The sequence below is a fragment of the Gekko japonicus genome, unplaced genomic scaffold, assembly GCF_001447785.1.
Source record: "Gekko japonicus isolate JY-2015 unplaced genomic scaffold, Gekko_japonicus_V1.1 scaffold388, whole genome shotgun sequence".
NCBI lineage: Eukaryota > Metazoa > Chordata > Lepidosauria > Squamata > Gekkonidae > Gekko > Gekko japonicus.
The window spans coordinates 331786-342142 of NW_015162490.1; the positions used below are offsets into that span (position 1 = coordinate 331786).

The 10357-nt window shown below is 46.2% G+C and overlaps 1 protein-coding gene across 1 annotated transcript in view; it reads left to right on the top strand.

The window, feature by feature from the left end:
* The window catches only part of RALGAPA2 (Ral GTPase activating protein, alpha subunit 2 (catalytic)), a 235075-nt gene that overhangs the window by 45937 nt on the left and 178781 nt on the right, over positions 1 to 10357 (top strand). Inside the window, exons 10-12 of the mRNA XM_015406000.1 lie at positions 2594 to 2767; positions 7607 to 7615; positions 8682 to 8810. Coding sequence (XP_015261486.1) covers positions 2594 to 2767; positions 7607 to 7615; positions 8682 to 8810 — 312 coding nt within the window. The remainder of the gene's footprint in view (positions 1 to 2593; positions 2768 to 7606; positions 7616 to 8681; positions 8811 to 10357) is intronic.

Consider the following 10357-nt stretch of genomic DNA (forward strand, 5'->3'; position numbering starts at 1 on the left):
GATCCACCTCTGGGTCCTGAGCCACGGTTTGAGAACAACTTCCCTGGGGTTATGCAGGTGGGAGCAAAATAAACAATAGAAATATTTTCTTCTCTGTTATCTCTGAACAGAGCTGTATTTCTAGGAAAAGCAGCAAGAAGGACCAGAGCTGGCAATTTTTTTGTGTGTGTATAGTTTTCTAGAGAAGAAAAATTAATGGGCTGGGATATTGTTAGCTGGGTCCCTGTTAGGCTGCCCTCTTCTGGTACAAAGATGAACAAATTTAGAGTCCGGTGGCACCTTTAAGACCAAGACAGGCTTATTGAAGGTATGAGCTTTCCTGTGCAAGGCACGCTTTGTCAAATACGTTAGAATGGCAGGCAAGGTTCACACTTGTAGCCAGAGAATGAACAGCAAATACAAACAGCAAATACAAATACAAAGATGAATTACAGTAATTTAACATCATCCTTGCAATGTTCCCTCTTAGCTGTGGAGTCTTGTGAGCAAAAATTCTACTTTGTGAGCTACTGGCATCAAAGTTGTGAGCGAGTGACTTGGCTACTGCATAAATTAGTTTGCTCTGGAGCCCCATCCTTCCTGAGCAAAGACAAAAATGTGTGAGCGGGAGGCTAAAAAACTCTGAGCTAGCTCACACTGACTCAGCTTAGAGGGAACACTGCATCCTTGTACAGTTGCAGGCAGCAAGCCACAAACACCCGAGCGACTTGCACATAGGTTTTCTCCCTCTTTCATGAGGTCTGTGAGTCATCTTGAGCACATGGATGTCCTGGGCAGGACAGGCAAGTCCCCACGTCGTATATCATAGCCGCATGGGATTGTAAGATTACGCCACTGGTTCTTCCGCCACCTGTGATGGATTGGCTGTTTGAGTTGCACCACAGCATTTAATTTACATGCAGGTCCTAGGCTGGATCCAGCACAGGAGTAATGTGGACAGAAGGAATTTCCATCCATGGGTGCAACTTTATCGCTCCTTCCTGTTGCAGCCCCAAATACCCTGCTCCAGTGTTGCTCATGGAGGAGGGGGGACCGTAGGAACAGCACCTGGGGGAAGGGAGTCCATAGTGGAAGGAGGGAATAGGTGGAAATCCCCCCCCCCCTTCTACCTGCAGAAATCCATCATGGAATTCAAGCCCTTATGTCTGTCTACATGGAGGTAACCGCTACTGTGTTCAGTGGAAGATGGTCCCAGATCTGCATCAGATTACCAACCGGTTCATAATAGAAAAGAGTGAGAATCCTTAAAGACTAACAAAATGGCTCACTTCTTCAGTGACTCACAAAAGCTCCTCCCCTGCCACAAATTTTGTTAGTCTTTAAGGCGCTACTGGACTCTCGCTCTTTTCTCATGCTACAGACTGTCAGAGCCTCTGGAGAAATCAGTTCCCAATAACAGTCATTCAGGAGAATTAAAGTTTATTGAGACATTGATAGGATCCAGACTCTTAATGATTCTTTGTTAGAACTGGGACAAGTGGCGAAGCAAGCAATTATACTAAAGTCAAACAGGTCATTAATGGCTCTTGGCCAATTGCACCTAAACTAGAAAGTCCACCGGAATAATGGTATGCAGATCTCAGGGGAAAGAGGATACCAGACACAGTTAGGTCTCAAGGTTACATGGTTCAGTCAAGACAGATAACAGTATAGCAGCCAGTATATCACCCCCCACCTCTCTATGGCAACCAAGGCATGGTTGACACAGACAGACTAACACAGCTACAGACTAACTTGGCTACCCATCTTGATACAGCTATTTCATACGTTCCTGGTTCTGATTTTAATGATTGTCGTAGTCTTTTATACTGCACTTAAATTAATATCCACTCTGTTATGCAGAATCAAGACATTACAAGTTGCAGTATTGGTTTTCTTTATTGCTTGCTTCCAAGAGATATTCATTGGGTTGAGGTGTCAATAGATAAAACAGGCTGTGCATTTTTGAGGATTAGTCTTCTGTTCTTCATTCATTATTCTGCAGAAACCTATGCCTTGTTTTTCTTCCTCCTCCCACTCAGTATCTCTCACCATCTCTGGCTTGCTTTCACACCAGCTGCAGTTTTATCACATCATTTTCACATAAATGACTCAGTCCATTTTCTTTAAGGTTGCAATTTATTTGCACATTAGCAGGGTAGGTTAAAGGGGTGACAAGCCTAAGAAAATTAAAAAAACCCATGCACAGGGGTGGATTAAGGCTCAGGGGTGCCCTAAGCACTGACCAATCTTGGTGCCCCCCTCCTTTCCACACTGACCCAGTCCATTTTAGTGGTTGACCTGTCTGACCAGAAATACAATGCAGGTTGCAGCAATACAAAAATGTATTCATAGGATAACACAATATACTGTACCAACTAAGCTTTTCACCCTTTTCCCAATTTTGTGGTGCCCCCTTTGGCCCTGGTGCCCTAAGCACGTGCCTAGTCTGCTTAATGGTTAATCCGCCCCTGCCCATGCATATCTTTGGCAGGGCGGATTCTGCCTTGATAGAAGGGGCTGCTTTAAATGATCCATGATATGCCTTCTGTCTTTCCCAGTACACAGTTTCATTTCTATGACATGTCACTCAGGCTTCCTGTCAACATTTTAGGCCTTTTTACTGCCCTCATCAGAGATATCGTCAACTGAGAAGGTAGTGAAAGTCTACAGGAAGTGGATACTGCAAGAAAAGCCCGTGTTCATGGAAGAGCCAGATGTGAAGGAAGCTGTTCAAGAGGATGAGAACATCTTGAACCCTTCAGCAGCAGAGACAGATGGCAAACATGTATGCTACCGTTCATTACTAAATAGGTAGAAAGTTTATGATGTGTATTCCTTGGGATTTACAAACAGCCCTGTGATCTGTGACTGTTGGCCAAGAAAAGATGGCTGAGGGGTGACATGATTGAGGTTTACAAGATTATGCATGGGAATGAACAGGTAGAGAAAGAGATACTTTTCTCCCTTTCTCACAATACAAGAACTCGTGGGCACTCCATGAAATTGCTGAGCGGTCGGGTTAGAACGAATAAAAGGAAGTACTTCTTCACCCAAAGAGTGATTAACACATGGAATTCACTGCCACAGGAGGTGGTGGCGGCTACAAGCTTGGACGGCTTCAAAAGGGAATTAGATAGGCATATGGAGCAGAGGTCCATCAGTGGCTATTAGCCACAAGGTATAGATAGGGGATCTGGGGCAGGGGATGCTCTGTCTTCTTGGTGCTTGGGGGGGGGGGGTCAACAGTGGGAGGGCTTCTAATGTCCTGGCCCCACTGGTGGACCTCCTGATGGCACCTGGTATTTTTGGCCCCTGTGTGACAGAGTGTTGGACTAGATGGGCCTTTGGCCTGATCCAACATTGGCGTCTCTTATGTTCTTATGTTCTTATGTTCTTAAGATAGCAACGGGGTGGTATGCAAGACAACACATGAGACTAAGTTTGCGACGCTCTGCTATGGGTAACTGTGTTCCCATTCCCCTCCTCTCACCCCCACTAGCCTCTCTCAGTCTCTAGAGCAGGGCTATTTTTGGGCAGGAACGCACAGGAACGGAGTTCCGGCTGGCTCCCGAGTTGGCCACGCCCAGCAGGAACTCATTAGCATAACAGGCCACGCCCAACAGCAGGAACTCATTAGGATTGGCTACATTAGGGGTGTGTGGCCTAACTAGGCTTACCAAGCATCACATCCTGGCGACGGCGGGTGCAGCGCGCACAGCCGTCCCCCGCGGCACGCATCCTGCCAGGAAATAGATTTCCCCCGCCGGCGTTTGGTAAGCCTAGGCCTAACATGCAAAGGAGTTCCTGCAACAAAAAAAGGCCCTGGGTTTTGACCACAAACAAGGTAAACAGAATAAGAAGCAAAAGGTGGGTGTGGCTGGATAACCACACTTCTGGTAACATGGGGGTGTGGCCTAATATGCTAATGAGTTTCAGCTGTTAGGTGTGGCCTGTTATGCTAATGAGTTCCTGCTGGGCTTTTTCTACAAAAAAAGCCCTGCTCTAGAGAATCTCCCTCAGCCGTATAGAAGCTTTGCTGACTCTCCAAAACTCAACAGGGCCCTATTATCTAATGCTTAGAGCACAGGAAGGAGGCTGTTTATGAAGCTGCGTGAAGACCTGACCTTGCTCTGCTGACTGATTTGGCACAGGGAACTGTCCTGCCCCTTTTGGGTTTTCACTTGCGGTGACTGCATAGCCAGCAATTCTGCAGTTATCTCTTAATTTTTTGTTTCTTTAAAACATTCTCTGTGACTTCACGAAACGATGTGGAACAAACAGTGAAGTATTTGGGTAATAAGTTATTTTCTTTTGTGCTCAGGGTGCTGTATGTAGAGAACTTTCCTGTTACAAGTAGCATTTGGCTATAGCAGCACTTAAATGACATATATTATGCATGCCTATAAATACATAATAGCACACTTAAGACAGTTTTATTAGGGTTCCATATGGGGCCATTTTATAAGTGGAATGTTTGGATTTGTAATTCATAATTTTCTTACCAGTTACTTTCTACTCCTAATAGAAATATAGATGCACAGTCCACTTTTTTAACATTGTTAAATGAATCTTCACCTTATCATGCAGGTTTGGAGTATAAAAAGTTACAGGGCTGGATTTCTCTGTTCAGTCAAGGGGGGGTTTCTAAGGATTGTTGGACAGTCTTTCATAACTTTCATGGTTGCCACAGAACAAAGTTTGAGTCCAGTGGCACCTTTAAGACCAACAAAGTTTAATTCTGGGTATAAGCTTTTGTGTGCATGCACACTTCTGAAGGATTAAACTTTGTTGATCTTAAAGGTGCCACTGGACTCTAACTTTGTTCTGTTGCTTAAGATCAACACGGCTACCCACCTGAATCTATTGTTGCCAGAGTTAGTGCCGCAGAAACTGGACTGTATTCTGAATCCAAGCGAGTCCCAAATGGGGCAGCAGGCCCCGTGTTAAGTCACCATACTGGGAACATCAGGAGACCAGTGTTCCCTGTATGCTGAGTTAGTGTGAGCTAGCTCACAGTTTTTTAGCCTCCGGCTCACACATTTTTGTCTTTGCTCAGGAGGGGTGGCTCCAGAGCAAACTAATTTAAGCAGCAGCCAAATTGCTTGCTCACAACTTAAAGGCCAGTAACTCACAAAGTAGAATTTTTGCTCACAAGACTCCACAGCTTAGAGGGAGCATTGCAGGAGACTGCACCTAATTTTTATTTATTGCTCTGTTAAGCTTGTATCCCGCCCTATCCCACAAGTGGGCTTAGGGCAGCTCACAACATATAAAAGATAAAAGATAATCAAAGCCAGATTTAAGACAAATAGAACAAGATGGCAACTAAAACAAAGACAACAACCCCAGAGCAGTCCATAGCGCCTCCTGCAGGATGTTAGCTAATAAATTACTGTGAGCTGTAAGTCCCGTAGGGCCCTGATCTCAGATGGGAGTGTGTTCCACCAGGGCCGGGGCCTGATTGAAGCTAGGCAGATGTCTTTCAGGCCAGGGACTACCAGTAGATGCTGATCTACAGAGCACAAGGCTCTCCAGGGGGGGCACATATGGGGAGAGACGGTCCCATAGGTATGCTGGCCCCAGGCTGCATAGGGCTTTAAAGGTCAATGCCATAACTTTGAACTGGATCTGGTACCCAGTGGGCAGCCAGTGCAGTTCGGCGTAGCACTGGCTGTATACGCGCTGTCAGGACACCGCCAGATTCTGCACGAGCTGCAGTTTCCAGGTCAGGTTCAAGGGCAGCCCCACGTAGAGCGAGTTACAGTAATCCAGCCTGAAAGGGACCGTTGCATGGATCACTGTAGCTAAGTCCCAGGAAGCGAGATAGGGAACCAGTCGCCTGACCAGCTGAAGACGATCAAAGGCCAACCTGGCAACAGCGGTGACCTTGGGCCTCCACTGAGACGTCCAGGATCACCCCAAAGCTCCTCACCCTTGGCACTGGCATCAATGGCGCCCTGCCAGGGGTTGGTAGCCAGATTCCCGATCCCAAGCCCCCACGACTCAGGTACGGGACCTCTGTCTTCGTTGGGTTTAATCTCAGCCAGCTCCGCTGCAGCCATCCAGCCACGGCCCCTCACGCCCCTGTCCAGAATTTCTGGGGCAGAGTCTGGCCGTCCGGCAATCAGCTGATAAATCCGTGCATAAGATCAACACAATTCCTATCGCTAGCACATCATTCTGCGCTTCTTAATATAAATACAGGTAGATGGGTCGAGTATCTGTGAGCCCATTTGTTTGTTCCCGGTGTATGATTAGAAGAAGCAGATCTTACTGGAGATTTGCAGATGGTCTGTCAGAGATCATCTCTGATACGATAGGATAAGAGATAATCACTTAATGCTATTTATGGCACTGAAGGATATTATTCATCAGTATATGAAGGGCCGCAGTGGCTCAGTGTTTAAGACACTTAGCTGCAGACCGGAAGGTCAGTCGCTCGGCAGTTCGAGGCCCTGGTGCCGCGTGACGAAGTGAGCTCCCGTCTCTGGTCCCAGCTCCTGCCAGCCTAGCAGTTCGAAAGCAAGAAATTGCAAGTAGATAAATAGGTACCGCTTCGGTGGGAAGGTAACAGCGTTCCGTGCACCTCGGCATACAGTCATGGTGGCTACATGACCACAGAAATGTCTTCGGACAGCGCTGGCTCTTCGGCCTGGAAACGGAGATGAGCCACCACCCCCTAGAGTTGGATTCGACTGGCTTTCGAGCAAGGGAAACCTTTACCTTTACATGTATTTAAAGGGTAATGAAACTATTTTAATACTGTGTTCGTGTGCAGTATTCCATTAGCCATTTCCTTCTGTAATGTCACTAAACTCCCACGTACAAATTACCTAATTTGCAACGTGGCCCCATCTGTGGTTGGGCAGGTTCACTCATGAACACACGTGAACCTGCCTTGCACTGAATCAAACCATCAGACCTTCAAGGTCAGTATTGTCTTGCCCGCGTTTGTGAAAAGATTGCAAAATTAGTGGATGGGAGTGCGTCTCTCCTGGAGGAAATTGATGGAAAAGCATGGAATAGTTATGAAATAAGAAGACTCATCTTTTCTGAGTATCGATGTTTTGATGAAGTTCTTTACGAAATGGAAGGTCTACTCTGGAGAATTTCGTCACGTCTGTAACAGAAGGAGAATTTTGTATCACATCTTCTAAAATCATTTTTGTAATTCGGAGTGTTCTAGCATATTACTGTAATATTGCAAGCATTGTTTGCACAATTTGCAGGGGGGGTTTTCTTTGTATTAGTCATACCAACTGCAGCCCCCTGTCTTCGATGTATCTCCAGGGTCTCGGGCAGAGGTCTGCCATGTCCCCTACCACCTGGGACATTCTGCTTGCCAAGCAGCCGCTTTGCCACTGAGCCACACCCCCTCCCCATTTGTATGGGAGTGGGTGGTCCTTAAGGCACGCAGGCAGCATATGATGGGAGGCAGCTGTTTCTGAATGGGACAGATGCACGTAGAGCCGATGTACAGCAGTGCCACTAAAGTGGTGCCGACAAGCATAAGTCCCATGACATTGGACAAAAAGTTGGCATAAAAACATAACGCATGTTTCAAACCTTAACAGGCATCTTGGTCAGAGAAAAACATAAAAGCCGCTAAGCCCCGTCGGTTCAGTCAAGTTCAGTCCTACTGCAGTGCCCAGACCTCCCAGGCAAGGGGGGGGGGGGTGAGGCTTGTTCTCTTGGCACAAGGTGTGTTCTGTTAGGTTACAGCCCCACGTTTAAACACCTAAACGGGGTGTTGGGTTACAGCTTGGTCAGTTTCTTGAGCCTTTTGTTAAGGTCCTCCTTAGCAGCGTTATTAGAATTTGGTGGGCTCAATGCAACTTTGGGGCCTGGGCAGCACCTGGTTTGGAGGGAATTCTTGAAATAACAAGGATACTGCTTGAGGAGCCGCAGTATAGAAGTTTTTTTTAGTGGTGCTTACATGAAGACTTCAACACCTAAATAGGTCCTAATTTACACTGGCTTTGTTGGGGGTTTGTCGGGTATACTTCTTTAATATAGGAATGTGTTAAGATTGCCAGGTTCTTGATTAGGGATGGGCACAAACCAGAAGAATGCAGTTTGTGTCACTTTGAAAGGGACTGCAGTCCCTTTAAACAGAGTTTGTAGAAAGCCAGGAAAACAGCTGAGTGATGGGGAACAGTGTGCTCCTTGTCACTTAGCTGTTTCGGGCTGTCTTGTGCAGTCCTTTTAAAGTTTAAAGGGGGTGCACAAAAAGACCCAAGAAACTGCTGAGTGGCAGAGCGCCTGCTGCTCAGTTGCTCAGCTGTTCTGGGCTGCCTTTAAACTTCAAAGGGACCGCAGAAGACAGTCCAAAACAGCTAGGCAGCAGGGAGCAGGCGCTTTCCACGGCCCAGCTATTTTTGTGGCTTTTGTGGGGAATGGAAAGCAGGGGGTTTAAAGGGACTTAGACCGCTTTCTGCTCTATCCCAAATGGCTTTAAAAGTTCATGGAAGTCCGTGACAGACCCATCACAAACCTCAAGGCCCCAAACCACAAGCAGGGCAAAATTCGTGATGAATTTTGCTTCGTGGTTCAGTTTGTGCCCATCCCTATACTTGATGGGACAGAGGGCTAAGTCATGAGAGCCACTAAATGGCATTTCTGTTACCATTTATACCTTTGTATCTTCATAACTATGATACCCAAGCTCATCAGCATATGTTGATTACTGTTTTTGAAAGCCTACATCTGGACATAAAAGGTCCTCCAGTTGGGGAAGAACCCACTCCTTCTCTAGCGCTGTTAGCAGAGGATGCATATTAGAAGATGAAAACAAGAACGTTAAAGCAGGTGTTCAAGCTACGCTACAGGTAAGCTGTTCATGGGGAAGATGAGATGTTTGGATCGGAGAGAGGTTTTTCTAATTTCCATTCTTATCTTGTTTTTGTGTTTGGAGGTGTCTGCTTTAAGCAAAGTTAACTCTCTTTCTTTCTCGCAAACGAATAGGCACAAAAACGGCTCTGCCCTATATAGAGTCTGTCTGACTAAAATTTTATTTATTTATTTATTTATTTATTTGATTAGACTGCCCTCCCTCACGTGGGGCTCGAGGCAGTTAACAACATTTAGTAAATACATTTCGAAAATACATATCTTCAGATTAAAATTTTAAAACAATCAATCATAATTAATCAGATGGCATTTAAACGGTATTTATTAAACGGTGTTTAAAATGGTATGTATTAACCGGTGGCTCAAGTGGTTAAGACGCTGAACTGCAGGCTGTGGAAGGTCGGTAGTTCAGCAGTTCGAAACCCGAGTGTGCCGCAATATTGGTGTTGGCAAATAACTGCTCTTTGGAAGAACGTGGTAACTTAAAATGAAACTGTATATATCTGACAAAGTGTGGGGAATGGTGATGGGATTCCCATTGGTCCAGTAAAATGTCAACTTGACCACTTAACATTTACTCTCTGAAACCGATACAGGAACTATGTGATACAAAATACCGTGCAATGTTTAGCAACCCTAACCCTTAGGCTTTATTTATGCTCTTTTCTACCTAATATGGACCCAAAGTGGCTTCCAACCAGTGTTCCCTCTAAGCTGAGTTAGTGTGAGTTAGCTCACAGTTTTTGAGCCTCCGGCTCACCCATTTTTGCCTTCGCTCAGGAAGGAGGGCTCCAGAGCAGACTAATTTATGCAGTAGCCGAATTGCTCACTCACAGCTTTAATGCCATTAGCGTACAAAGTAGAATTTTTGCTCACAAGGCTCCACAGCTTAGAGGGAGCATTGCTTCCAACACCATTCCCCCTGGTTCCATATTATCTTCATAACAATGACTCTGTGAGTTAGGTTAAGCTGAGGTTATGTGACTAGTCCAAGGTCATACAGCAAGCTTCCGTGGCAGAGTGGGGATTCACAGATCCTAGTTTGACACTCTTGACCACTGTGCCGTGCTGGCTATCTTTGTATTAGGTAAATCAGCACTGTGGTTGTGGATGCATAGTGTTGAGCTTCATTAACTGATAATTATAACTAATAATGAAGCTCAAGACAATGCGTCTACCTGGATTGAATCCATACCTAGGTTTTCTGTCTCCTTACCAATGCTGATTTCTCCACGCCTATTACCCCTGTGCATATCTATATACCTAATCGCCAAGTCGCCCCCCGGTGTGCGGATACTTATTTCCGCACATCGGGGGCAACTGCAGGGGAGGGAGAGTTTTGTGCACACGTGGGGCGGTCCCCAGGTGTGCACAAAAATCAGAAACCCTGTAAAAAATATCGGGGGGATGTTTAAATCCCCCCGAAACTGACAGAGCGTCCCCTGCGCATGCGCAGAGAACGCTCTGCAGTCGGCCTCCCGCCGCCACTACGGAGGGGGGGCGAAAGAGAGCAGCGGGGGTGGGG